The 27831-nt window shown below is 53.0% G+C and overlaps 1 protein-coding gene across 1 annotated transcript in view; it reads right to left on the bottom strand.

Annotated features, from left to right (window-relative positions):
- Positions 1-1415: 1415 nt before the first annotated feature.
- Positions 1416-27831, bottom strand: part of COL17A1 (collagen type XVII alpha 1 chain) — a 47865-nt gene continuing 21449 nt past the window's right edge. Inside the window, 42 exon segments of the mRNA XM_012803643.1 lie at positions 1416-1471; positions 1826-1906; positions 2055-2117; positions 2359-2496; positions 3030-3401; positions 3669-3815; positions 4161-4271; positions 4372-4461; positions 4956-5093; positions 5396-5464; positions 6349-6486; positions 7047-7169; positions 7800-7850; positions 8143-8217; positions 8304-8336; positions 8691-8717; positions 9026-9085; positions 9661-9714; positions 9825-9869; positions 10012-10062; positions 11523-11558; positions 13112-13192; positions 13469-13504; positions 15200-15235; positions 16088-16114; positions 16922-16993; positions 17237-17272; positions 18630-18692; positions 19350-19385; positions 19896-19931; positions 20133-20186; positions 20762-20797; positions 21422-21484; positions 22154-22258; positions 22995-23057; positions 23164-23190; positions 24017-24043; positions 24377-24406; positions 25077-25295; positions 25560-25739; positions 26525-26569; positions 27673-27753. Coding sequence (XP_012659097.1) covers positions 1416-1471; positions 1826-1906; positions 2055-2117; positions 2359-2496; positions 3030-3401; positions 3669-3815; positions 4161-4271; positions 4372-4461; positions 4956-5093; positions 5396-5464; positions 6349-6486; positions 7047-7169; positions 7800-7850; positions 8143-8217; positions 8304-8336; positions 8691-8717; positions 9026-9085; positions 9661-9714; positions 9825-9869; positions 10012-10062; positions 11523-11558; positions 13112-13192; positions 13469-13504; positions 15200-15235; positions 16088-16114; positions 16922-16993; positions 17237-17272; positions 18630-18692; positions 19350-19385; positions 19896-19931; positions 20133-20186; positions 20762-20797; positions 21422-21484; positions 22154-22258; positions 22995-23057; positions 23164-23190; positions 24017-24043; positions 24377-24406; positions 25077-25295; positions 25560-25739; positions 26525-26569; positions 27673-27753 — 3311 coding nt within the window.

Below are 27831 nucleotides of genomic sequence, written 5' to 3'. Positions count from 1 at the left end.
GGAGAGGCCACGTGGAAAACAACCTTTCTTTTAGAAGTAGATTTAATAACATTTTAAACTATCCAGTAATTGAGAGGTAATGACTTGTTGCAAATTCACAAATTGACCCAGTATAGCCTCTTCTAAAATTTGAGTGTCTGATTTTACTATGAATTTCTTTGGGGCATTTGATATTTGTACATTTTTCTTTAATAGGAGTTTCAATATTCCATATGTTACTTGCCCAACAGTCATAGTTTTCCCTAGGATAAAACATTACATTCATTACAAATAAGCTTGTTGCTCATTTGCTGCATCTGTGTTTATTTCAAGTAGTTTACGCTTAGGGAAAACCTTCATGTGCTTTGTAATATGCCCCGATCAAGTTTACAGTTGCAGCTAACGGTCTGCCTGAAAACAGCTCAGTGACTAAATGAAATGCCAGAAGCTGTGTCCCAAAATACAACCAGTTTTTTTTTTTTTCTTGTGTTTGCAATAGTACTAGAGCCAGTTCACCCAGAATATTTTTTTTTTTAACATTTCTTTGGTCAGATGAATCACATGGAACATTAAAAAAGAAAAAAAAAACTTTAATTGGAAATTTTACAATTGAAATGACTTTATCTTATAGACCACATACAAATGTTTTTAGACATTGAAAAGTGCTTAAAAACCAACTGTGCCCAGTCCCCGTGTCCTTTCCTGAGTGTAGAGCAGAGGGTGACATCTTGAGCTGAAGCCATCTGTCCCCAGCATCAGGTATTCTGTATCCTCACCCCCACCTCCCGCACTCTCTTCCTTGCCCATTGCCCCTCACCCTCTTCCTGTTTGCTGTGGCCTAGATCAGTACAATGTATCTGTGAACTCTAGCAGAGACCTATGGGACGGTTCATAGGTACAGTCAGACTTTTCTAAGCAAGTAGAAATATGCCATACATATAGAATAGGATAACTATTAGAAACCCTGTCACTTCCTATAGAGGAAGTGAATTTCTTAATTTTCTCACTGTAAGAGTTACTTCTTAGCCAACTCTCTTCTGTGACCAGAGGCTGTTGTCTATTTTCTGGGCTCATATTTAGTCAAAACTCTTAAGACTCCTGAGCCAAGTTTTGTGTAGCTGGCTTTCTTACTTTGGGGTTTATACTAAGTGTTAAAGAAGCCAGGGGGCTCAGATCTAGATAAGAGAAGCTAGTATTCTAAAATATTGCTACTATTCTTAAAGTCTACCCAATGAAGCTGTTTCAGATTGTGGATCTTTGAGTTCTATATATGTATATTTTGTTCAGACTAAAACAAGCGTTGCTAGGTGACTGTTTGGCTGTGCTGTCTCGGTAGCACACTGACAGACTCCAGCTTTCCCCCTCTGGAAAGATTTGACTTAAGTGCCCTACACATTGAGCAAATGGGTCCAGGAGCTTGTCTTGCCAAGGCTAGCTCATGGCTTGGTGGCGATACTTCTTCTCCTTCTCCGCCCAACGTAGACTTGGTCACCTTAAAGATGAAAACAAGGTTTAAAAATAGCTCCTGGTCTGTGGGAACCTTAGCTTGGATAATTACAGCAACTGTGACTACGAAAAGGATGGTTTCAAGGGTTAAATCTTTCTTGTAAGACTCAGTTTATTCACATCCTTCACCCCATTTCTTCACCGCTTCCTTCTCCTTTTCCTCCTGCCTTGGCACTCTCTCTCCTTCCTCTCGCCCTCACTGTGAATGTGATAGTTATGCAAATTCTGTTCTTGGCAGTGTCTGCCTTCAGTAATCAGCTTTGTCTGAATCTCAGGCTGCTCCCGAATAAATCACTTGCTTCTCTACAGAGCACTTGAACCCATGGCAGTCGGTGCTTACCTTTGTCTCCTTTTTCTCCCTTGTGCCCTCGAGGGCCAGGTGACCCAGGATGACCTGGTGGTCCCACAGGGCCTCTGTCACCTAGAAGGACAGACAGGGGCATAAGTGATGCAAGAATATGGGGACTGAGGACAGGGAGCTAGTGTAGCACCAGCAAGGGAGAGATCCTTTTCAGCAAGAGGTCATTATTACATAGAATTGTGGGGGCTGGCTCCCTCCCACCACTTACCTTTAGGTCCTGGGGTGCCCACCTCTCCCTTCTGCCCAGGGGGTCCTGGAATGGCTCCATAAGCTGCAAGGGGGAGAGAAACTGGCCTTAGACTAAGGTTGCTTTGCAGCTTGGGAGGTCAAAGTAACACAGATAAATGGTGTTGGAGTTTGGTCTTGTAAGAGGAAACAAAGTTTAGAATTTGATTTTCAGCATCTCAAGTGTTAATAACCTCAAGTTTTTCACGAGACTCTTGTCTCTAGAGCAGGCCCCATGTGAGACTGCAGTGAGTCTGACGCAGGGAGAGCAACTGGGATGCCCTTACTTCGGAAGAAGTCCATGAGGTCCTCAGTCACGTTGCTGTAGGCAGAGAAGACCTTGCTGATGCCAGGTGGTCCCTGGGGCCCAGGCCGGCCAGGTGGGCCCTGGACAGTGTAGGCCATCCCTTGTAGCAGGCCCTGGCCTGTAAAACATCAGAATGTGGGCGCAGGAAGCAGGACTCACCCCACACCCTCTTCAGCAGGAGTACAATGTGCCCTGATGTCTAACTTCCCAGCGAGAAGCAGTCTTGGGGCTTCCTTTGTATTCCCATGTGACTGGCACAGGTCTCTACCCACTGTGGGCCTTCACCAAAGACAAGTAACTGTTCAGATAAAATACCCAGCAAAAGGACTTCTCAGTCAACTTCCTTCCCCAGCCCCGCAGCACACTAGCATGGTGGTAATGACTCCTCCAGAACCCAGAACGAGTTTGGTGTTGAGAAAGCAAAGCATAGCACAGAGCCCGGTGTGCTCTGTCCATGCAGCTTGGGTTCCAGCACAGAGGCTGCTTGAGCTGAGTGAGCTGAGAATTAGAATGGGAACTCCTGTCTTCAGTCCCTGCCTATCTGATTCCAGAACTGCTGTCTTCACAGCCTAGCTGCTCCAAAAATGGGAGGGCCGGTCTGGAAATGTCCACATGCTCCCCCAGCACCAAGGCCTAAATGTCCTTACTTACGCTGCAAGCTCTCCGACACCCGGACAGCCAACTCATTGTAATCCAGATGTCCAGCAAAGCCATCCGTGAAGGGTCCATTGTCACCACCGTACATGCCCCCTACTGCTGCTGCCCCATAGTCTCTGCCCAGGCCGGTGCTATAGGGGTCGGCTGCACCAAAGGCCACCCCTTCACCCAGGGTGCCTGCACCAGCCCCTCCTGTACTCGCAGAGGAGCTGTAGGAGCTGCCCCGTCTGCTGGACAAGCTGTGTGAGGAGGAGCTGCTTGCCCGACGGTAGGAGTCATCCATGGACAGGAGGCGGCTGTCCCCGGGTGGTCCCTGTGGCCCGGGAGGACCCGGGGGGCCAACTATGAAGCTGCGCACGTCAGGACCTGCCAGGTGGGGAGCTGTGTGAGTGGGAGCTCAATCTTGGTGGCGACAAAGACTGGGGACCTACGGGGGTCTCCAGGGCACAACACCTCAGCAGCTGGAAGTGAAACTCAGGGTCGTGGTACACAGGCAGGGGACTGCTGGTGGGAAAGGAACCGGGCTATGCCTGACTAGTTTTCCCATACCAGCCTCCCACTTCCTTTGAGCACCCTGCTGCCCCTCGGATGGGAAGAGCGAGGTCTGGGGAAGGGTAGAGGGACACCACCTACTTGTGAGGTAGCTGATCAGCTCACTCCGGAAGCTGTCGCTATTGTCAGCCGCATAGGTCGCCAAAGCTCCAGAGACACCCGGGGGCCCTCGAGGACCTGGGGGACCAGGTGGACCTGGAGGGCCTGGGATGGATGACAAGCCAGCAGCTGAGCAAGAGAAGAGAAAAGGGTCAGGGCCATGCTGTGGAGGGAGCTAGACTCAGTCCCAGCTCAGGAAGAGGTGGCAAGGTTGGGCTTCCTGAGGTGGGGGGGCCAGTGCTTACACCATCCATGAGTGGCTGCTCCCACAGATCCTCCCACTCCCAAGTCTGAGCCTCATTCAGCTCCAGTCCTGTCTCTTCCTCCCAGGTCCTCCTTGACCTGCATTAGAGACTAGGTGGCCCTGTCTCTCCTGGCTCCTTCCAGCGGCCCTGGGAGCCCTTGCTGAGCAGAGCCATCTAACTCTCCATGGCTGCCCTCTGCCCTCCTTGTGCTTGCTCCCCAGTGCCCTACTATGCAAGTAAGATGAGAGGTCCTCCATGCTGATGCTGGACCACACATTGCCTGGGATCCCTGGTGGCCCTGGGGGTCCTGGGGGTCCAACGATGCCTCTGAATTCAGACCCTGAGACACCAGGGGAGTGGAGGGAGTCAGTCTAGGCCTATGTCAAGGGGCTCTGTCTCTTCCCAGACCACCTGGACGGCTGTCCCCTGCATAGCCTCACCTTGAAGCAAGGAGAGGAGCTCCTCATAAGATGTTCCTGGCAGGCCAGGGGGGCCAGGGGGACCAGGGAGCCCAATGCTGATCCCAGAACCTAGAGGACAGAATCTCAAGCTGTGATGGATTCAGATCAGGCAGGGGAGGCAGATGGAAGCCTATCAGAGAGGCAGTCAGACACCCGAGCAATTTGAATAGAAGAAGGGCAGGGGGAGAGGGACAGAGGGAAGGACGCAGAAACACCGTCCTGGGCCACCACCCAGAGGGTAGGGGCTGAGAAGAGCAGAGGTCAAGGACATCTGCATCATCCTGCTGCTCTGTACACTGGACTGTGTGCATGAGAGTGTGTGCTTGTGTGCACCACATACATGGCATGTGTGCACAAGAGTCCCAGACCCTTGATCCACTCCTTGGACATGACCTAAAGAGTCCCACACTCTTCTGGGGTCATTCTGCTGGTTTGGAGCCTGGCAAGAGGTCAGTGGGGCCACCTCAGGAAAGTTCAGTACCAAGTCCTTATACCAGGCGCCTCTTGACCACCCCTCCTGGCCACCCTGCCTGGAGAGGGCAGGCCAAGGGATGGACACTCACTTGACATGTAGCTGAGAATGCGGCTGCTCAGCTCTGCATAGTCCAAAGACTGGAGAGACCCATCCCCAATGGCTCCTGATGGCCCCGAGGGACCCCGAGGACCAATCAGTTGCTGTAGGTATTGGTTCACATCTTCCCCTGGAAAGGAGAGGACATGCTAGCATGGACCTACCCAGGACACAGACATCCGAGGCCTAGCCCCATGCATGGACTGGCTTCAGAAGGACATTTGTGAATTCTTGTTTCTCAGGTCCACACTGGCTGGGCTCCTGAAGGGGCACCTGTCTGTCTTCCTGGCACTGGGGGCAGGATTTGCTGCTCCCTTTTCATTGGTTTGCTGGCTCCTTGCCCTGGAGGACTGACTCCCACTCACAGCCTGACAAGTGAGGTCAAGAGGTAGTAAAGATGGTCCCACCCTTGAGCCCACCACAGGCACTCACGCTGCAGCACAGCCAGAATGTCTTCAGAAGAGATGGAGCTGGAGGACAGGCTGACACTGTACCCCGAAGCTGCCAGGAAGAAAATACCGCGTTACCTGCCAGGTGGGCACCAGACCAACACCCTCATTATTTCAGAATCTGAAAGTCCCAGACAACTAGCTGTTTCTCTTTGGGGGAAACAAATGAATAGAAATATTATGAAGCTATTTTGAAAGTATGAAAAGGTCAAAAGTTGTTTTTCTGGTAGGAACTGCAGTTTCTTTTCAAGAATTTGCTTTAGCCCTGCTGTCCCCAACCCCCAGGCCACAGACCAGTCTGCAGCTTGTTGGGAACTAGACCCCACAACAGGAGGTAAGCAGTGGAGGAAGCAAAGCTTCATCTGTGTTTACAGCTGCTCCTGACTGCTGTCATCACTGTGTCTGTGTGTGTGTGTGTGTGTGAGCTCCTGTCACAGCAGCAGCAATAGATTCTCATAGGAGCACAAACCCTATGGTAAACTCCACATGGGAGGGATGCTGCTTATGAGAATCTAATGCCTGATGATCTTAGGCTGAGATGTGATGCTCTTGAATCATCCTGAAACCATCTCCCCCAACCCTGGTCCATGGGAAAATTGTCTTCCATAAGCTGATCCCTGGTGCCAAAAATGTTGGGGACCACTGCTTTAGCCTAACTCTCATCAGACACTGCCAACCTGAAGGCTCTGTTTTCATGAGCAGAGAAAAAGTGCCCATGGTCACATTAGCAAGTGCAGGAGGCTCATTCAGCACGGTTGTTGGTATGTTCTTAATCTGAGCAAACCCTGTTGAAGCTGTGCTCCAGGGGCCAGATTATCATGAATTCAGAATTAATGATCGTGTTCAGGAGAAGGGCAAAATGAACAGCAAATTAAGAGATGAAACTCTGGGAGAAAAAATGGCCCCCAAGGATAAGATGTATAGGTAGAGGCTCACTCTGTAAGTAGCTCATGACTTGGCTCGCCAGCTCTGAGTAGTTGAAGGTCTCTCCTGTGATGGTGGTGACAGGCCCCGGGGGGCCAGGTGGACCCGGAGGACCCTGAACTCTAGACAGGTAAGATCTGATACGGTCACCTGCCAACAAAGGAATAAAGCATTGTCAAGCCTGTCCCCCTGCCGGAGGACAGGTCCTCCCCCCAGGGGTGAGCTAGAACACATGAGGAAATGCCTGCCTGCCCCCATGCATGAGCCCAAGGCAGGGCCAGCAGGGAGCCTAGATGCCTCTTGTTGTCTTTCTCCTTGTCACAGATGGAGAAACTGAGGCAGAGGCCTGTGCTGGGTCAGGTGGTCTGTGGGGCCTGTGGTCCGACAAGACTCCAGTCAGCCACCCATTTGACAAATGACCCCCGTGCAGGTATGAGGTGAGAGAGTCCGTGCGTGTGAATGTATGTGTGAGTGCCAGCCGCCCTCCCCAGTGTGTGGGAGCAGCTGCAAGGCAGCCGGAGTCGGGCCCTCCCAGCCTGTAGGCTGGGCTGTAGTGGTGGAAGACCTGGGCCTGGCCACACAGACTGTTGCCCTGACACACACACCTCACACAGACACACAGACACACACACAGACCCCTCACACAGACATACGCTCACACGTTCCCACCGCCCTCCAAGGCCTGCAAGGCCTGGGTGCTGGCCACTCACTCTCCATGTACTCAGAGATGTACTGCTGAATCTCCCGGCCAGAGCTGCTGATGGAGCCTGGAGGCCCTGGGGGTCCTGGGGGACCTGGTGGGCCCTGCAGGTATGTGGAGCTCGATGACCCCCCTGCAAGAAAGAGAAAGCAGCCTGAGCTGGCTTCTCTAGCCCCAGGGTCAGACAAACAGGGGCCCAGGTAGTGCTTCTAGGGCAGCAGTTCTCAACCTGTGTGTCACGACCCACAGAAACTGTATTAAAGGGTCACGGCATTAGGAAGGTTGAGAACCATTGTTCTAGGGTCTGAGGAGGAAGGGTCTCTTTCAGGGGAAGAAATGGGACTATGGTGAAAAGGAGAGTCCCTGAGAAGAGAGAAAAGGACTGCCTGTGGCAGCCAGTGTCTGACAGGGGCAGAGCGGGGAAGCTGCCCCAGACCAAGCCTCACTTTCCTCCAGCAACCTGCTCACCCTCACATAATGTCCCTCTGGGCACCCAGCACCCAGGGCCTGCTCTGTCTCGATCATTCACAGCTGGCATTGTTCGTTGTCTTTACATACATGGGAGCCCTTCCCTCCCACCCCACTGATTGTAACCTCCTTAAAGGCAGCTCATAGATCCTAGCACAGGGAGGAGGTGCCCAGTCAACACCTTGTCAGGGAGAAACGGGTGAATGGATAAAATCACATCCTCATTGGAATGATCAGCTTTGCTAAAGGAAGGAGACAGGAACTTTGGTCAACTTTGGTCACCTTTGGTTCTTACCTCGAGAAGGACCACTAGGAATGCCAGGAGCTCCTGGGATGCCAGGATCACCTGGAATCCAAAACAAGAAACCCTGTTTACATCACCTCCTTCAGGAAGCCTTCCCTGATTAAGCCCAGCCACACTCAGTGTGTGGCCATGTTTCTGCAATGATACAACCAGGTTGGTGCACAGAGATTCTGTGTGCCCACTTCTCCCCCCCTTTGGCCTTCCCTTTCTCCAACCTCTGTCCATCCCAAGTCTTCAGCAGCAATAGCACCTGCGGCCTTCTCCCCAGGCTCTGGGCTCCAGTGCCAGGCCTTCCCAGATGCCTCAACACCTTCCTGGCTGCTCCCTCACTGACCTTTGTCTCCTTTGGGGCCCTGGGGGCCAGGTGGGCCTGGTGGTCCCTGAAGGTTGAGTCCAAGAGAACTGGACCCTGGAAACCCACAACACAGAGACCGGTCAGCCAGGGCTGCAGAGGCTCTGGCTGGAGCCAGAACGGGGCAGGAGCTCAACTCTTACCTGAGCTTGAGAACCCTGGGGGGCCCTGCTCGCCTGAAGGATACACAGAGGGGGGCAGTTAGTCTCACCTTCCTTGCCCTGTCCCCAATATCATCCTCAGAGGCTCCCCAAGATCCATGGTTGCTGAGACAGTGTTGGTCTTTGGGCAGTAGACCAAAGCAGCACCTAGAGCTGCTACACACACACACATGCATGCACACACACATGCACACACAATCTCACACCACACACACTCACATTAACATTCAGCCACTCACAGAGACACACTTTGACCCACCGGTGCTCATTTGGACCAAATGTGTTTCCATTGAGCTGAAAGCTCTTGGAAGGTCAGCTTTTGCCAGCCCACCCCTCCCCAGGTTTTGTTTGATGCCAGCTCTACTGTACCTTGGTGTCCTCGGGGGCCTGGGGGACCTGACGGAAGGGGGTAGAGAGGTTTCAGACAAGTACCAACCACATGTTGTGGCTTCTACAGGCCCATAGTGGAAGGGATGGGAGCTTCTCCCACCAGGCCAAAGCAGGGTGGGAATTCTGTGTGGAGTTTCTGACCACCATGCTCCACCCTGCCCCATGTTCCAGACTGCTGGGGGTGTCCTAATGGACACGGCAGAAGGATGAAGAAATGTCTCAGCTTATCCAGCCTCATCAAAACTCCCCTGCCTGCCAGGCAGTTGAGCAAGGGACATACAGTGGCTTCTGGGATCCCTCAGACATTTTCTCACCTTGGTCACCCTTGGGGCCTGGGGGGCCAGGTGGGCCTGGGGGGCCAGAGAAGAAGGTTTCTGCAGAGAAAAGAAATAATTTGAGTGTGGACACAGTGGAGTCTGTGAGGGGCAGCACCCAGCACAGCACAGGGCTCACTGCTCACCCTCATCAGCGGGTGGGTAGGGCGGGAGCTTGGGAAGTTGGATATAAAGATAAATGAATGAATGAACAGATGGATGCGTGGGTGGGTGGATAAATGAATTCTGCTACAGACAAGTTCTGGCCTCCTGTTTGCTCTCAGGTGTGTTCCATAAGTTTCTATGTTGTCGCATTAATCTCATTGCTGCCCACAGGTCTTAGCTGCTGTACAGCTACTGTATCCTCGCAGAGGACAGGAACCAGGTCTCCCTAGTCAGTCCAGAAACTCCCCAAGGGCAGAGCTGGCTCCCTTTCTCAGGCCAGGCTGCCAGGGAGCTTGGGTTATTCCCGCCATGAGCAGCAAGTGGCAGGAAGAGCATATAAACACAGCCCGTGGAAAGCCAGGAGAAGGAAGCATGTGAGCCAGCCAGGAAGACCACAGGCTGTGAATACCGCCTATGCCTGGGCAAGGGCTGAGGTGCGGGACAGATGTGATTCAACTCCCTGACATTACCTGAGTTCGACAGGAAAGATCCTGGGGGGCCTGGTGGGCCTGGCAAGCCTTCTCCTAGAAAAGAGGACCCCCAAGACTTATTAGTGTCAAGAGAGGAGCAGAGGGTTCATATGAATTAATACAGAGGGGCCTGGGCTCAGGGTCCCATTGCTCCCCATCCCAGCAGGGAGCCTGGCCATCATCCAGAGGGCCTGGAATAGAAGGTCCCGTGGAAGAGAGTGTGGAAGAGGCAACCCTGAGCTCAGGGAGCTGATATTGCTCCTGGGAGCAGGACCTTGGCTTCCTCGCTAAGTGCTGTCACCTGTTCCACAAGAGGTCCCACCTTCCAGAGGTCCCTGAGATGCTTACCTGGTGGCCCACGTGGCCCAGGTGGCCCTGGAGGGCCTCGTAAATCAAGACCTTCTGTAGAGAGAAGAAAACAGAAATGAGCAGAAGTCGTCAGAGGCTGTTCTCTGCTGCACTTCCATACCTCACCACAACTGCCAGTCACAGGCATGCTGGGTGACACAGCCCAGAGACCAGGCCCCGGCTCATAGCACGGGGACCCTCCAGTACGCCATCTGCAAAGGGTGCCTTCACTCAGAGGGAGGCGAAGCTGCAGTCACGTTGCCTGGCAGCTGATGAGGCCCCAAGAACTGGGGCCTGGTGTCAGAGACCCTGGGTTCAAATTCCTGCCCTCACATCTAGCTGGTGACTCTGGGCACGTTTTCAACCTGGCTCAGCCTCTGTAAAGCACAGTGAGTCCCACAGGACAGGGTGCTGTGAAGACTCAGTGAGACACTGCTAAATGCTGCACCCCTTACAGGACAATAACACAGTGACCACTGGACCAGTTGTGGCTGTCATCTGTGTCCTTTGGCACATTGGCTGTCTAGGTGGAGGCCCAGAACATCTCCATCTGGACTCTTTGAAGGACTCTTAGAGCAGGAGGATGCTGAGAGTCCACGGACCCTTGTCACTGCTCCCGGAGTGGGGGCTGCACTCCTGCCACATGTTCACAGTCAGGGCCAGGGCTGCCCTGAGTCCTCCTAGCATCCTAGAACCTCTCTGGCAGCTGCCCCACCCTCCTCACTCACCCTCCCACACTAGACACCCCCCTGCTGTTCCTTTTAGCTTTCATTGCTGCCATCCTCATGTCAGGCCCTGGCGGGTGACTCACTGGTACAGCTGTCACAGGCCCTGAGTGTGCTGCCATTGCTCCGCACCCACCCCCAGCACCACCCGCTGGAAGAATGAATGGTGCCACTCACGGGCAGCAAGGACCTCAGAGATGGAGCCGCTACTAGCCAGGAACGATTCACCAGCAAGTCCTCGCTCACCCCGTGGGCCTGTGGGGGGACACAGAGTTACGGTGGGCACTACAGCAACTGGTTCCTGCTTCCCCTTGGGAGCTGGGACTCAGGTGCCAGGTGTGGGACAGGACCATGGTGGAGAGAGTGGGGCCCAGGCCTTGACCACTGGGTTGTCAGTGGCCAGAGCACCCCAGGAGGAACTGGGCCAGCCTTCCTTAAGCCTATTTTTGACATTTGGAGTCAATGGACAGAGGCATGATTATCAAGGTCTGGTCACATGAGCCCTGAGGCCTGTGTAAAGAGCTGAGCTCAACCCTGGCCAGGGGGCACAGTGCCTCAGTCTCCCTGTCCCGAGGACTCCTACCTTCTCAGAACCATGGAAGAGGGTGACAGGAGGTGTCTCCCCTGGCAGCTGAGGCCTGGCAAGCCTGGTGAAGAGCCCCGGTGACCCCGGTCTCCTTTCCCAAACCACACGTCAATTACTTCATCTAAAACACGGGGCCCAAGTTCCCCCACGAGAAAAGTCCTCCTCACTCACAGGGCCATGTGTTCTTCCAGGGTGTGACATACCTTGCTGTCCTGGGAGACCAGCTGGGCCAGCAGGGCCTGGAAATGGGATTGGGGGAGAAAAGGCTAAATCACACCCCTTGGGTTACAGGAACTGAAGAAAGGGCAGTCACCCAAGTACACACCTAATTCCTCACAAGGCCTGGAACAGTGGCCCAAAGAAGTCAACTTGCTTATTTGAATTTGAGAACAATAAACAATTTGAGACCAGCCCTGTGTGGTCCAGCTTGCTGAGAGTATCTCTAACAGATCCTGGGACCTGCAGGAGGCAGGGCTGTCCTTTGAGGCACTGTCATTTAATGGTTAGGGACTACTTCTACGTTTTCCAAGTGGCCTCCCTCTCATTGGAGCTGGTCAGCAGAGGGGCTGGTGCATGCTTGCATTGGCTGGGTTAAGTTGTATTCTTCATTTGTGTGTAAAATGTTTAAATAATTAAAAGATGCATATAACAAAGTAACAGGCATTTTGGAAAAATAGGAAAAAACTGTCCATAATTCTTTAGCTTGTGAATATTTCATCTTATTTCCTTCCAGAACTTTTTGTTTGTTTGTTTTTGTTTTTTGAGACAAAGTCTTACTCTGTCACCTAGTCTAGGGTGCCCTGGTGCCATCTTAGCTCACGGCAATTTCAAACTCTTGGGCTTAAGTGATCCTCTTACCTCGGCCTCCCAAGTAGCTGGCACTATAGGAAACCACCATGATGCTGGCTAATTTTTCTGTTTTTAACAGAGATGGAGTTTTTCTGTTGCTCAGGCTGGTCTCAAACTCCTGAGTTGAAGCAATCCACCTACCTTGGCCTCCCAGAATGCTAGGATTACAGACATGAGCCACTGTGCCCAGCCTGAATACCTGGCTCTCTAAATAATACTGTTATTTCCCAGGAATTTTTTAATTTTTGAGACAGAGTTTCACTTTGTTGCCCAGGGTAGAGTGCTGTGGCATCATAGCTCACAGCAACCTCCAACTCTTGGGCTCAAGCAATACTCTTGCCTCAGCTTGAGTAGCTGGGACTACAGGTATCCACCACCATGCCCAGCTATTTTTAGAGATGTAGTCTCACTCTGACTCAGGCTGGTCTCAAACCTGTGAGCTCAGGCAATCTACCTGCTTCAGCCTCGCAGAGTGCTAGGATTACAGGCATGAGCCACCATGCCTGGCCCACTCCCAGGAACTTTCTTCAGAAGTCCTCATATTTTTGACATGATCCCATCATTGTTGGATGATTTGGGGACACTTTCTCCTAATAGATTGCTAGCATTTTTGTTGCCCTGGATGCATACTATCAAGTTGTTAGCTCAAGTGTTCTGCCTGGTTGCAGGCTAGGAGGACAGACTGGGCCACATCCTCGCCCTGTTGCTTACTGGCCCTGAGCCTCAGCCTTCCTCCCTGTGAATCTGAAGCAGCGTCGGCCTCCTCTGTGGTGAGGTATGATAACTGACCTCTGAGACAGTAAGAGTTTGTTTTTCTCAGGCCAAACTCCTGACTTTCTCTCCTGGGCTCCCACTTGGGGGTTCAGCACTTAAGTGAACATAGCTAGAGTTGGTGCAGCCACGGCCTGCTGCTGATTTGGGCAAAGCAAAAGAAAGGACTGACCTGGAGCACCTGGAGGTCCTGGAGGTCCCATGGCTCCTGGAGGCCCTGGGGGGCCTGGGACAGTGAGCGTCGATGACCCCTCTGCAAACAGAAGACACGTGGAACACTGAGCCCCAATCTTCTTGCCCAGAAGTGCTGGGACCTGAGCCAGGATGTAGGCTGGGCAGGCTTACGTTTCTTCCTCTCATGGCTGCTAAACTTTCCCCCTTCCTTTGCTGCTAATCCAAAGGGATCACAGCCACATCTTGCCCAGAGCACCGTGCTGGCAGACTGGCACTTCTTGGAGGGCAGAGCCAGGGTAGGTCCCCGGTACATGAGAGAGACACAAGAAGGAGGGTCCCTCCCAGACCTGCCTACCTGAAGTTACGATCTTGCCTGGAGCTCCCGGTTCACCTGGGAGGGGAGGAAGAGGAGGAGAGTGGTTGTTCCAAGGATCAATTAGTAGCTCCATAAATTATTTGTAAGGCTTCTGATTGCACTTGAGACCACTCCTGGGGCCTCTCACTCTCCAGCTAATGGCATTTTAATGAACTGCAGGGGAGCGCTCAGGATGCATTAAGCAGGGTCTTTCATCCGTCTTTGCCCAGAGCAGGGGCTGCATGGGGGCCCGTGGGAGAGTCTGCCTTCCAGTGAGGCCAGAACGAGGCCAGCCTGAGAGCTGCTCACGGGCCCATGTTCCTGCTCCTCTGCCCCAGAATTGCCTTAGGTTAGAAAATTACACAAAGGTCAAAGAGCAGTGGTGGTGAGTTCCTAAAGAATCCCACAGGACAGTTGCAGAGTTCAAAGGGGGCTCTGTGGGTGGTGAGACTGGGAAATCCTGAGTTACATGCAGGGTGGCAGTCTTTTCAGCCTGTGTCTCAGGGCACTGAAAACACAAGTGTGTGTAGAGGACTTCCAAGAAGAGGATGTCAGATTCACACATTCCCAAACTTCATGACCACTGGTGCGTCTCTCAGAACTAACAATCTGGGGACTGGCTCAGGGAAATCATTTTTTAGGGGCCACTTTTTTCACTTCCCAAGGTCTGTAAGCAATGAAGTCATTCACTGGAGGAAAAGATGACTCTGATTTCCCCCAGGGAGAGGCTGGGGTGGTTTCTGCTCACCGACCCCCAGCCTGTGGTCAAAGCCGAGATAGGAGAAAGCACAGGAGTTTGTCTTATTGGGCACAATCCCACATCAGGTAAAATGTCCACTCTCATGCACAGCGTCCAGGCAGGGTCTGAAGTCGTGAATCCTCAGGAATCCCCAAACCCACTAGACTCTATTATAGCTACCACACACTCGCAACTTGATTATGGATCCAGAAATTTGTCTGCCTGGGGTGTATGAACTTGGCGTCATTATTTTGGAATTACAGTTACTCATCCCTAAAGAATTCCTTGGCCCAACTAGTCACTGGAAATAGTTATTTTAGGGTCCCACCAAGGGTAACAGTGACTGCTCATGACAGAGCATGGCCCTACAGTGTGTCAGGGTTCAGGAGTATGGGGGTCACAGGGATGGAAGGAGGAACACCATCCTGAGCACTGTGTATCCCTGGACTCTCTCAGGATCGGGCTCTGAGGGACAGAATTGGCTCAGAGTGTCACCGTGCTGCCCCATCCCACCAGGACTATTTCCCCTCCCAGGGCTTGGCCTGGCCCCCTTTGCAGCACTCAACAACCCATCAGTCTGTGTTGAAGTCTTCCTCAGAAAGAGTCTGGTGTAGCTGGTCGGCCAAGTGACACCAAGGCCCACCTGAATGATAAGGGTTCCTGCCCGGGGGAAGAGAGAATGGGGACCAAGCTCTACTGGGAACACTTCAGAGGGAAATCAGAGGCAGGAAAGGCAACACCTTTCCAGATCCTCCTGCAACAACAGCCTGCAGACATCCAGGTATCAAAGCGAGAATGGGGGTGGGGTGGTGTGGGGAGGGGTTTGGGCCTTGGCACTTGGCACAAAGTCCCTTGTCACCCAACTTCATATCCTTCTGCTGGAGCCACTAGATGCCACTGTTGATCCAGGCTCCAGCCAGAGAGGGCCCTCCCTCCCTGCAGACACTGTTAGTGAAAAGAAAGACTATCCTCCCATTTAGAAGACCACCTACCTTTAGTCCCTGGTCGGCCTGGAGTACCAGGAAGTCCTGATGTGATTTGGAAAAAATCAGTCAGAATGGTGAAGGCTCAGCAATTCCACACCCCTTAGGTGGCAACCTGTGCTCTGTCACTCAGCCCAGCTACAGCCACCCTGAGACCTACCTGCTCTGCCTTGGCCCAGGCTAACCCTGGGAGCCTCTTGCTTTGAGTCCTTGCTCCTCTCTGGGAAATGGACCCATGGGATCAGCTCTAGGGGGGTTTCAGGGTTTTATGCCCCTTGGGGCCTACAGAGCAAGGCCTGGCTTCCTGTGTCCTGTGCAGCCCCACCTTCTTGCTTTGACAGCATCTGAAGGAGGCTACTGTATGGTCATCTGCTGAGGGCATGCAGATTGGTTTCATCTTAAATCGTTGCCTAATTTCCTTCAGGAAATGAGGGGCTGAGGGGGTAATGACCATTTCTTAAATCCAAATGCTTGCACACTGGTCCAACTAGGACAGGCTTTAACATGGAGCTGTTCCAGAGAAATTGAGCCCTCCCGAAATGGGGGTGAGTGTCCACGCCCTGTCACACCAGCAGGGAACACAGGCCTCTGTGGGTATAATGGAGAACCAGCCAGCCAGTGGGCTCGGGGCCTCCACTTGGGATTCTTACACCAGAGGGGAGCAGGACACAGGCAGACAGAATCAGCACACACCTACCCTCTTTCTACTAGAACAGTAGAAATGCTCTGTGCCTACTTTTCCTTCCTGAGGTGCCTCTCAAGACTCACAGAGAAAGGGCGTGTTTGCCAGGGAGTTGGGGAGAAGACATTCCTGAGTGACCTCAGGAAAGCACTGGCCAAAAGACATGCCAGGAGGAAGAGGGCCGTATGGCAAGGAGGAGTGACCCAGTGACTCACCCTGAGGTCCCTGGGGTCCCGTGAGACCTGCAGAAAATCAGACACAAGAAAGAAGAGTTGAGGGGCTGAGGGCTGTCCCTGGGGAACCACACCCTCCCCTGCCTCACTCAGGGCAGTGGGTCTCCAGGCCCCTGTCAGCTTGAGGTGGACAGCAGCTCTTGGGCATTGCAGGGAAGCAAACCACCACTCCATGGGGCAGTGGTTCTGAGCCTATTGGTTCACAGACCTTTTCAGAGTCTGAGGAGAGCCCAGAACCTAGGGCGTGCACACTCAGAGCTCCCACTGGGCACCAGCCAAGGAGGCAGAGGCCACCTTGCTCTCAGAGGCCCCAGTGAGGCCTGCTGTGACCGCACACTCTCTTGGCTGGCTTTGATGTGTTCTTCCTTCAGCCCTGTGAAACCTGGCCTGTCTGCTCTACATGGGGACTCTAACTGTAGTTCTCTCCTTGGGGTGGTGGGCGCTGGGGAGGGTCCAGATGCAGCCCCAGAGAGGAGAACTGAAGGGGCAGGGGCCAAAGTAGCAAGATACTGAGGTTATATTCAAGCCCGAAATTTTGCAAGAGCCCTTGCCCCTTTCTAGAACTCCTTGTTTTCCGTGATTAATCTTTCTCTTGTAAACTGCCAGACTTGGTGATTCAGAGGTACCAGGGCCCACAGCCACTGGCACAGCACAACTTAGCAGTGCGGCCACTCCCTGCTGAGTCACCAGAGGGAAGGAGGTGAGGGCCGAGTGGGGTGCACACAACCATGAACACGCACACCCCACGCCTACAAAGCTGTGCACACACGGGCACATGCACCATGCAGGGGTAGCTCCCACTTCTCACGCTGTTACCTGGCTTTCCTGGGTCTCCAGATGGTCCCGGTGGGCCACGGATTCCAGGCATCCCAGTGAGACCTTGTTCACCTGGAGAGAGCACAACCAACACAGACATGTTTTCTTTTAGGAAAGCTGAACTGGCCTGCACACCTGGGCTGATGGCTTTCCTGACTGACTTGCTGGCAGGTGGAGAGGAGGATGGGACAAACTGGACACTGGTCCTCTGGCACTGTGGCCGAGAGAACGAGGACTGCACACTGGGACACAGGCAGGGCAGGGAGTGGAGGCAGGGCGGGCAGTGGGGCTGAGGACAGCAGGGAAATGACCAACCTCTTGGGCCTTGGTGTCCATCAGGGCCTGCAGGACCTGGTAAAGCAGAAGCAAAGTCCATCAGTGGCTCCTGGACCTACTTCTGTGCCTCCTCCCTCTCCTGCCCCAGCAGCTTCAAAGCACATTGTTTCCCTGCAGCCACCGGCCTTGGGAGAAGCCCTGTCTTTGCCATGGCCTCTAGATCCAGCATTCTTCCGGCCTCCTTCTCCTACAGCAGTGACTGTCTTCCTGCTGAGGATTTCTCAGCAACTCCCCACCAATGGCAGGAGCCGAGATGCCCAATGCTTGGCATGTTTACTTGGGTGGTGGAAGTCAAGGTCTTCCAGCTTCTTGTCTCCTCTGCTCCAGGCACTAATCTAACCTCTGTCCAAAGTGGTGTCCTTTGGGGACCGTGTCTACTCTTTCCCTTCTCAGCCATGTTGTGCCTGCATGGAATTTTCCAAACTGGCTGTGATTAAAATCTTCTTAACTTTTTAGGACCATCTGAAATGCCACCTCTGTCCTACTTCAAAGAAATCTCTCTTTCAACGATACCCTCACTGTGTACCTTTCAGAGCACTTGTCACCTCCTGCAAATCCTCACTTGCCCAGCACAGTGTCCTGCTTGAGACCAGCACTCACTAAACATTTGGTCAAACAGATCAGCATGATCAGAGTGGGGGTGGAGGGGAGATTAAATTGAGCTCCTGGCTCGGCGCCTATAGCTCAACCGGCTAAGGCGCCAGCCACGTACACCTAAGGTGGCGGGTTCGAATCCCCAGCCCGGACCCGCCAAACAACAATGACGGCTGCAACCAAAAAATAGCCGGGCGCTGTGGTGGGCGCCTGTGGTCCCAGCTACTTGGGAGGCGGAGGCAAGAGACTCGCTTGAGCCCAGGAGTTGGAGGTTGCTGTGAGCTGTAATGCCACGGCACTCTACCCAGGGGGACAGCTTGAGGCTCTGTCTCAAAAAAAAAAAAAAAAAATTGAGCTCCTGGCCCTTTGAGGGTTTGCTCAGCTTCCAGCCAGGCTGACAGGCACCTCAGGAAGCATCAGCAAAGGAGTCAAAACCTGGATCTGGCTGTGAGACTTGCCCTGGGATGCCTGGAATACCTAGGGTTCCAAGGGAACGCAGTACTAACTGCCCCTCCACCCCGACCAGGGGAGGTCACAGGAGGGCTCCAGAGTGAATGGGCTGTGCCCTGCCAAGTCCTTAAGTCCCTCTCAGAGTGTGAGAAATCCACCAAGGCACCTGTAGCTCTCTTAGCCTCAGGAGGGCTGCCCCAACCTGGAAATGGCCTGTAAAGGGAGACTCCACCAGGGCTGGGCAGCTCAGAGAGCAGGAGAACTGGGTCTAGGAGGATCTCTGCACGGCCGCAAAGACCTAGCATACCTGTTCCTGTGGGATACTCACCCATTGCTCCTTTAGCTCCGGGCTCTCCCACAGCACCAGGCAGACCTCTCATACCGGGCTCTCCTGCAAAGACAAAGGACTAGCTGGTTGGACTTGCCAGATACACGTGCTTCAACATGGTGGCCTATCCCACTCCTCCCTGTCCCCCTCCAAGTGTCCCCCACCAAGCCCTGCCCCTCCCCAGCTAGAAGAGGTTAGGGAGGCAGCTTCGACTTGTATTCCATGGTCAGGGAATCCCTGGGCAGTGGGCATGGGTAACCCAGAAACCATGCCTGATCACCCAGAAACCATCGCCAGAAACCATGCCTGATCTGAAAGGGCATGTGTATGATTTTTTATTTCCTTGGAAACAAAAAGCTACCCCTTGTAGTCAAAGCCTTATTATTACCAATTTCTTTTTTTGATCACGCAAGTTGGTAGGTCAGTGGCTGAGAGGATACAAGGGGTACAAACTTTCTGCCATGGGGGGAAGAGATTGAATTTTCTAACTAGATTCCCCACAATAATCACAGACACCCCTAAACTCCCTTTCACGCCATTTACTGTTTGGACTATACATTTGGAAACTTCTAGGTCTTTATTTTATCTTGTCCTTTTTCGGGGGGCATAAGTTCCCTAATGGTTTTTAGACTTAGATTCTGAATTCTTTTCCCACCTCCAGTGAAAGATGGATTTAAAGAGGCATGAGCGGATTAAAGTAGATTCCTGTGAAGGACTGACCTGTGAGGCCTCGGGGTCCTTTCTCTCCCTGGTCACCTAAAACACGGGGGCGGGTAGGAAAAAAAAACAGCTGTGGGCAAGGAAGACAGCCTCATCCAGTAACGAGCCCCTTACAGCTCTCACATGTCTGTAAGCCCCAGACTGTGTCAGCACAGTGTTGGCAAGAAGGTGACATTAACGCAGCTGAGGACTGTGTTCCATCTTCTGCAGGGTCATGTCCCCACCACACACTGACCCTGGCCTGGCTGCTGCACAAATGCATGCCATGGGCACAGAAGAGTCCAGACTAGAGGACAGACACCTTGGATCCCCACCTCCCTGAGGACCATCCAACCACAGCACTGTGACATCAGCACTTGTTTCTCCTCTGTGCCGTTTACATTCCTTGAGAGACTGAATTAGAACAAGCTCTTAGGTCTCTCCCAGAGTCCCTCTGGCTCTTAGCCAGAGCCCTGTGTGTCCTTGGACCTTGTGGCCAAGGGCCCATCTAGACTCCGAGGAGTGAGGTAGACCATGGTGATGACTAAGCAGCAGTGAGCCTCATACCTTTGGGTCCTGGTGGTCCCATTGGTCCTTTGTCACCTGAAAAGGAAGTGAACACTTTGACATAAAGACCTGTATAGGGGATGACCAGAAAGGACCAATGTCTATCTCTGGAGATAGGCTCCCCCATCCTCACCTCACCTTCCCCTCCTACACCTGTCTGCCTGCATAGGCTGTGGGGTGTGTGGGTTACGTCCATCAAACCATCCCTGTGCCCCCAGACCTGCTCCCCCTGCTCACCTTTGATACCAGGGGGTCCCACTTCACCTCGGAGCCCTTGGAGACCTACAGAACCTGCCCAGCAGAAGAAACCATGAAGGAGGATTAGTGTCCCCCACCTTGGAAGGGATGGACACACACACACACATACACACATGCACAAATACACACACATGTACACGCATGTACACACACACACAGGCATACATCCCTGGAGTAAAGTCAAGGGCTGCTTCCTACAGATCCTCCCCAAGTCCCTGCTGAACCATACTGGCCCAGCCCCTGCCAAGCACTAGAACAGCAGTGCAATGCGGCAGAGGCCTGGCTGCAGCCCAGGTTCCTCAAGACAGCAGGACAAGCTTTGTGTCCGTGGGGGACAGAGGCAGATACTGGTTGAGATAAAGGCAGGAAGGGACTTCCTATTGCTGAAGCTGCTGGAGGGTCTCAGGGCCTAAGCCAGGTCAGAATGGATCTGAGCAGGACCCATCAATCTCAGCCACAAGGGACACACATGCGCAGACTTGGGTTTTGTGTTCCCAGGAAGCTGTCTTAATCATTGCTTCTTTTACTTTAAAATGCTTGGTTTTCCTTGTCACAGCCCTTCCTTTGTCCCAGAAATAGCACCTATTTACAAGCAGCAGCACACTGACCTGGGGGACCCTGGGGGCCAGGAGAGCCACTGGAACCTGAGAAGGAAGACAAGGTAGTCATCAGCAGAGGGGCAGGTACAGGCCAGGACATCTGGCCCCTGGGGAAGGCCAAGTGGCAGTGAGGCTACTGTGTGTGCACACTGCTCACATAGCGTGGGTTCATGCCAGGACCCCAAGTCAGCACTCACTTTCAAGTGACCCCAGGGCAGTGTTACCCTTAAGGAAGGCTACAGCTGGGTGGGATCTTGCTCACCCCCTTGCTCCTTCCTGGTCAGAGTAAGACATTTGGGCTGGGGCAGAGGTCAGGAGGAGAGGTGGGCAGACGGGCATTAAACTATGAGAAGAGGCCCACTCTCCCTGGGTTGTCCAGACATGTGGCTTTTAGTATGTGCAGCTGGGAAATTATCTGACTTCTGATTTTCTGAATAGTCTCCTGAGGGATCACATTATGGGGCCATTGAAGAGAAATGGAAACATGGCCCAAGCACATTTAAAATTAAAGCCCCATTTAGGAACCCCCCAGACAACTTTGTGGGGTGATGCTCTCTGGGCCCACCGCCCCTGCACAGGCCTAGGTAATGCAATAGGGCCACTTGGGATCACCCCTGGGCATGGTCCCTCCCTGGCAAACTTGGGTACAGTTCCAGGTACTCTACTTACCTTTGGGACCCACAGAACCTGGGACACCAGGTGGGCCCTGAGGACCTGGCTCTCCAGAATCTCCTGAGGAGGAAAGGAAAAATAGGCACATTAAGAGAAGCCCCCAGAGGGACTGCCTGCCCTGCTGGTGGTCTCTGATCCTCTGGGTGTCTCTATGAGGCCAGCAGCAAACTCCTTCAGTTTCTACCCCTAAAGCCTTTATATTCCATGAAGTCTGGCACCTAGTAGGACTCAGTAAATATATATTGCCTAGATGAGAAAGTGAAACTTAAAATAAAGCTTCTTGCTCAGAGTCTTTTAGCACTGAGAGGGTCTGGTGTCTTCCTGGTTCCCCCTGACAGAGGCACCTTCCCAGCCCCCTCCAGTGCTGGGCAGCATCTGGGGCTTTCTCTAACTCCCTCCCTGCCTTGCTCCAGCCAGGAGAGGCTTGAAGGCTTCCACCCTAGCCCACCTCCACATGAAACCCTGCCCTATCCTCTGCTTCCTGTCCTGACCGACTCCTCACTCCTTATGGGAAGGCCATTTGTCCCATGATGTCAGAGTACTGCAGATGGTCCTCAGCCCCAGGCCTGAGCCCACAGCCCTCCCACACCCCAGCATTAGACTACTATCTTTAGGGCCCAGCACAGACCCTGGCTGAGGGCAGGTGCTCAGTAAGGCTCCTGAAGGTAGGAGAGAGAGAGGAAGATGGAAAGAAGGAGGGGTGGGCATGGCAAAGGAATCACTGCTCACCTCTCTCTCCTTTCTCTCCAAACCCAGGAGGTCCTGGTTCACCACGAGGTCCCATGGGGCCTTCTCGCCCTCTCTGACCCATGGGTCCTTCCATGCCGGGATCTCCTAGCAACAGGAATGGCCAAGCTTAAAGTTAGGATCCCATGCCACAGCCAAGAGCACCACAGGCAGCCTCCACAGCAGAGCGCTCATCTGAAGCCTCTTCCCTGCCTCCCTGCTTCTTCCCTGGCCTTCACAGCCTTACCTCAACCCAGACTCTGGAGTGACCCTTTGAAAATGCAAGTAGGTCATGTTCCACCCCTGCCCTGAACCTACAGATGGCTTTGCCACTCACTGGGAATGGTGATGCCCACATCAGCCTCCCCTGGCCCCACCTCCCATAACTGCTCCCCCTCCTGCTCCTTGAACTGGTCCTTGAGGCCTGGCCTGGCTTATCCCTCTGCCTGGAATGTTCCCCTAGATCCCTTCAGGCCTGGCTTCCTCTCTCCCTTCCAGACTTCTCTAATAATAAAAAAAAAAAGGCAGCTCCTCAGGCAGGCTCTCCCTGACCTCCCTGTTTAAAATGAGCCCTTCAGCGCTCACTTTCAACAGCCCTGCAGGTGCAGGCTCTGTGGTCATGCATCACCTCCTAACCTGCCATAGACTTCACTAATCTATCACTTTTACTGTCTTGCTCCTCCATCCCCCCACCCCTGCCTGGGCATCAGCTACATGAAAGCAGGGGTTCTCTGTTTTGTTCACTGATGTCTCCCCAGCACCTAAGAGAGTACCTGGCTTAATAGATATTTACTGATTGAATAAAGGAATGAAGGGATACATAAATGGAAAAAGTAGCTCTTACCCACACTGCCTTTTTGTCCTTTTGGTCCTTCTGGACCTGGGTGGCCCAAGGGCCCAGGGATACCTGTGGATACACAAGACTACTTGAGTCCCATTTTCCTTTGGGAAGCTGACAGCAAGGACTGAGCAGCCCATAATGCCAGCGGCAGAGGTCAGAGGGGAGTACACACCTGGGATCCCAGGGAGCCCTCGATCTCCTGTGGGAACAAAGGCAAAAGAGGGAGTCAGCCAGAGGACTCAGCCCATTCCCTACAGGAGGCACTGGTAGGATTCAGGTTGGTTGCCAAATTCGACAAATAAAAATACAGATGTCTAGGTTTATTTGAATTGCAGATAAATTATATTTTTAGTATAAGTATGCCTTACGAAATATTTAGGAGACATGTATAGTGAGAATTATTTGTTGTTTATCTGCACTTAAGACTTAATAGGGAGTCCTGTGGTTTATCTGACAACTGCAGGTTCAGGGGTCTGGATGGACCAGCATCAGTCCCCATCCCTACCTAGTGTGCTCAGGAGGGGCGTGGCCTGTAGACTGGAGCTGTGTGAAGGAGGGTGGGGGGAGCTGGCCGGGTGACTCAGAGTGTGTGGGGAGTGTGAGGGCAGGGGAATGAAGAGGAATGAGGACCACTACATGGAAGAATCCACTTCCTTCCTGGAGTCTCCTGGGAAGTTCAGGGGAGCTGGGGGGAGGATTCTCAGTATTCTTCTGAGGGCAGAATCACCTCAGGTGATTAAGATCAGACTCCTGGCCCCACCCACATCTGCTGGATCCGAGGGTCTGGGAGTGGGGCCCAGGATCTGCTAGGGATTCTCCTATGCCTGAAGTCTGGTCAAGGAGAACTGCTCTGTGTCCAGCTGGGGGTCAATGGGATTGGAAACCTCTTCCTCCCTGTCTACCCATCTCATGGATTATCCAATCACTTTTCAGAGTGTGAGATGGGTTTTCTGACATTTCTCAATGGCTTGAAAACGTCCACCCTCACTAATATTTAAAGTAAAAAACTTCTTAGTTACATTTACCTTTAGGGCCTTGACTTCCCATGTCACCTGAAACCAAAAAGATATGAAAGCTGTGGGATGGGTACGAACCCAAGGGCCATTGTTTCCTTAGTATTTTAAAACCATTTGACAGTACTGTGAACTGCGGTTCAAGGTGAGGCTCTTTGCTGGGCCTCTCTTAATGCTGCCTTAGGTCCCTTCCCATTCTAAGATCTTCTGACTCGAAACCCATTCTCAACCTCCCAACAGATACTATAAGATCGTTCAGCTCTTCAGCCTTCCATTTGGAAAAAATAAGAAGTTTCTCAACCCATCCAGGACACTTCCCACCCCCACCAGCTGGAAACAAGTGTAGGGAAAGGGCTTGATGCAGAGCTATACCTTTAGGGCCAGGGCTTCCTCGGAGATTTCCTACAAGACAAAGTAAATCCTGAGTTGGTTTCACACTTTCCAGTATCCCTCACGTGCACATAAGAAGGGGATTCGGGGCTCGGCGCCTATAGCTCAACAGGCTAAGGCGCCAGCCACATACACCTAAGGTGGCGGGTTCGAATCCCCAGCCCGGACCCGCCAAACAACAACGACGGCTGCAACCAAAAAAAAATAGCCGGGCGTTGTGGCGGGCGCCTGTGGTCCCAGCTACTTGGGAGGCGGAGGCAGGAGACTCGCTTGAGCCCAGGAGTTGGTGGTTGCTGTGAGCTGTAATGCCATGGCACTCTACCCAGGGGGGACAGCTTGAGGCTCTGTCTCAAAAAAAAAAAAAAAAGAAGGGGATTCGGGTAAGGCGCTGGCGGGTGGAGGAGGGAAGAGGGAGGGGCGTGGAGTGGCGGGGACCACAGGCAGAGACCAGGAATCAGACTGGGCTAGTCCAGTGATCCTGGACAACTCTCTTCCCCAGAACTCAGTTTTTCGAGCAGTCAAATGGTACCACAGCACTGGTCCTACGTAACTCTCCAGGGCTATCGAAAGGGTGGGAGGAGGAGAGAGGCCAGGAGCGGGCGGAACACGGAACGGGGCCCCCGGCCTATGCTCAGGGGAGCAAGAGGCTGGGGCGAGCCGGCCCTCGCCCAGATGCTCTCACCGTTCTCCTGCTCCGCCATGAGCTTGTTCCGCACGAACAGCCAGAGCGCCTCCTGGCTGTAGGCGTCCGGCCCGGCTTTGCCCAGGAGCCCGGGGTCGGGCGCCGCCGCCTGCAGGCGGTCCTTGCTGCTGCGCTCCATCTTCTCCTCGAAGGACAGCGCGCCGCCTCGGGCCCGCTCCAGGTCCTCCACGCGGGCCTTCAGCCTCCGCACCTCGTCCGCTGGCAGGGGACACAGGCAGCGTCAGCGGGCGGCGCAGGGCGGGTTTGGGGGATTCTCATGCGGAGACAATCTCTGTGGCCCCCAGCAGGATGGAAGGGGTCCTGTGCTTTCCGCCGGTGGCGGAACTCGTTCTCACTTTGCCTGGGAGGTGGCATGGGCACCGCGGGGAGACAGAGTTTGGGCCAGCCCCGGCTTTGGTATCCCAGCTGGGCTGCCTCAGTTTCCCCCTCCGCGGTAATGGGGCATCGCGCCATCCCACGTACCCAGAGCGATGAGGCCGAAGAGCAGCCCCAGCAGCAGCAGCCAGGTGAGCAGCAGGCCCAGCAGCCACTTCCACCAGCTGCAGCAGGAGCCGCAGGGGCACCAAGTAGGTGCCGCCCACGGGCCCCCACCTACGGCGCCACCACCACCTCCGCCGCCATGGTGGCCGTAACCGTGAATTTCTGCGGGAGAGACGGAGCGTGAGGCAGGTTGCAGGCTGCTCCTGCTATTCTGTAAGCTGCCTGCCTGGAGGTGTCTTCACGTGGGCCCAGGTGACTGAGTGGGGGCTTCCTGTGCAGCTCGGGGGCATGGCTGGGTCACGACAGAAGTTTGTGTGACCCCTACAGGTCACTTCACCTTTCCTCTTTCATAAATGGGGTTAAAGATCACCTACTTCCTACGGTGGTTGGTGACTGAGAGAAGGCACATAAAGTTGCTAGCAGAGGACGTGGCTCAGAGCAGGGCTTAAGCGGCTTCTTTAGGAAGACTACACTGACCTTTGCCCCTGCCTCTGATGAGGTGCAGACCCAAAGCTCCCCATCTCCAGCCTCGGTTCACACAGCTCACCCTTTGTAATCCCTATGGTGCCTAGAATTACACTCAGCACTTCAGAGGTGCCCAGAAAACTTTATTATAAATTTTTTTAATGAAAAGAATTTTTTATTCCCTGAGAGTTGACCTGCTTTTGTGTTGCTCCTGCCCTGTTGGGGGCCTAAGAGCTACAGTGGGTGCTGATTAGGGGGGGGGCAGGGCCTGTGAAACACCATCCCTGAGCCAGGTCCCTTCTACCACCACTTTTAGCCCACACCCTGCTCTCCCCATTCTCTGAGACTTTAGGGAAATTCTCTAGAGTTGGGTGGCTCCTTGTGTACACTGGTCCCAGGGACACAGGGGCCCTCCTCTGGTCCATTAACCATAAGCAGCCCTATGGGATGCTGTTAATGCAGGGTCCACCATTCTCACCCACCTGTAGAGGTGTCCTTGCCTTTGGTGGACACGGTCTTCAGGTCTCCTGAAAGACACACACAAAGAATGTAGGTTTTGACCTGAGCTTTTAAACTGGACGAGCCCACAAGACCACCCCTCAGATTGATTTTGGTAGCGCTTTAGGTAAAGATGCTCCCCAAGTACCTGGCAGAACAAGTCACCCTGACCCACCATTTACAATAATTACATTGATGAAGACCTGGCTTAGCAAACAATTAATGGTGGAAGAAAGCACAGTGTTTAACCCCCCTGTGGCCTTAAACCTTTAAATCCCAAAACATTTTTGGAAGACCACATTAGGGGTGCCATTCACATTCAAACAATAAATGTGCTCATGAGAAATGACTCCAGTTTCTTGGTTAAGGGACTCTGAACACAGGCTCCTAACCTGGGGTGGAGGGGAGTGGGAATGGCAAGAATGGACTTGGAGTGGGGTCCAGGAGTTCATGAGTCCCTGAGGCTACATGAAAATGGAGTATTTGTGGGCATGTGTGGGATTTTCTGGGAAAATTGTCCGTAGCTTTCATTGGATTCTAAAAATGGTCTTTAGACTCCACAGCCCCACCTCCACTGTAAAAATGTAAGGAACTGCTAACTTTGAAGACTTAGAGTCTGGTTGCAGCCTCCCACTTTGTCAGGATGGTAACTGGTTGAATTTGCATTTATTTAAAATCATTCTGGGACTTAATTTTCCCTATACTTGACTGGCCTTTCTGAAATCAATGATTTGAAGACAGTCTAGTCTATAGCACCTTGGGAAGAAATGTAGTTATCCAAGAAAGTATCCAGATATTTGGGAAGGAAAAAAAAAGGAAGTTAACAAGCTTTGCGAAGCATGTTTTTATTAGTTCTGAAAATTATGGGAGAACTAATAAGACAAGAAAAAAATAGGTTTGTAGACATGCCAGAGGAAGGCTTTGCTTGGATAGCATGTGCACAGGAATCCTGTGGCTTCTGACACAGCAGGTCTGAGCTGGAGCCTGGGATGCTGCATTTCTAACACACACCAGGTACTGCCTATGCCGCTGGTCCACCCACCACATTCTGAGTAGCAAGGTCTCAGGAGACAAGGAAATGAAATGTGGCTTGGCTGAAGTCAAGAGTAACATCCATCATATTTGTTCTCACCATTAGCTTCAGCTTTTAGGTGGGAGTCAGCATTGTAGGCAGCTTGCTTTTCTTTTTTGAGGGTGTCTTCTGAAAAAGAAGCTGTGCACAGAACCCATTATAATCTGATTTATCCTCTCTCCAACTATCTTTCTCCCTCTCCCACCTCCCAAGGTCAAG

Source organism: Otolemur garnettii, unplaced genomic scaffold (genome assembly GCF_000181295.1).
Source record: "Otolemur garnettii isolate 467f Iridium unplaced genomic scaffold, OtoGar3 scaffold00021, whole genome shotgun sequence".
In the NCBI taxonomy this organism is placed as follows: Eukaryota; Metazoa; Chordata; class Mammalia; order Primates; family Galagidae; genus Otolemur; species Otolemur garnettii.
The sequence above is the reverse complement of the archived record's forward strand: the minus strand, read 5'-3'. Positions and strand labels throughout refer to the sequence as shown.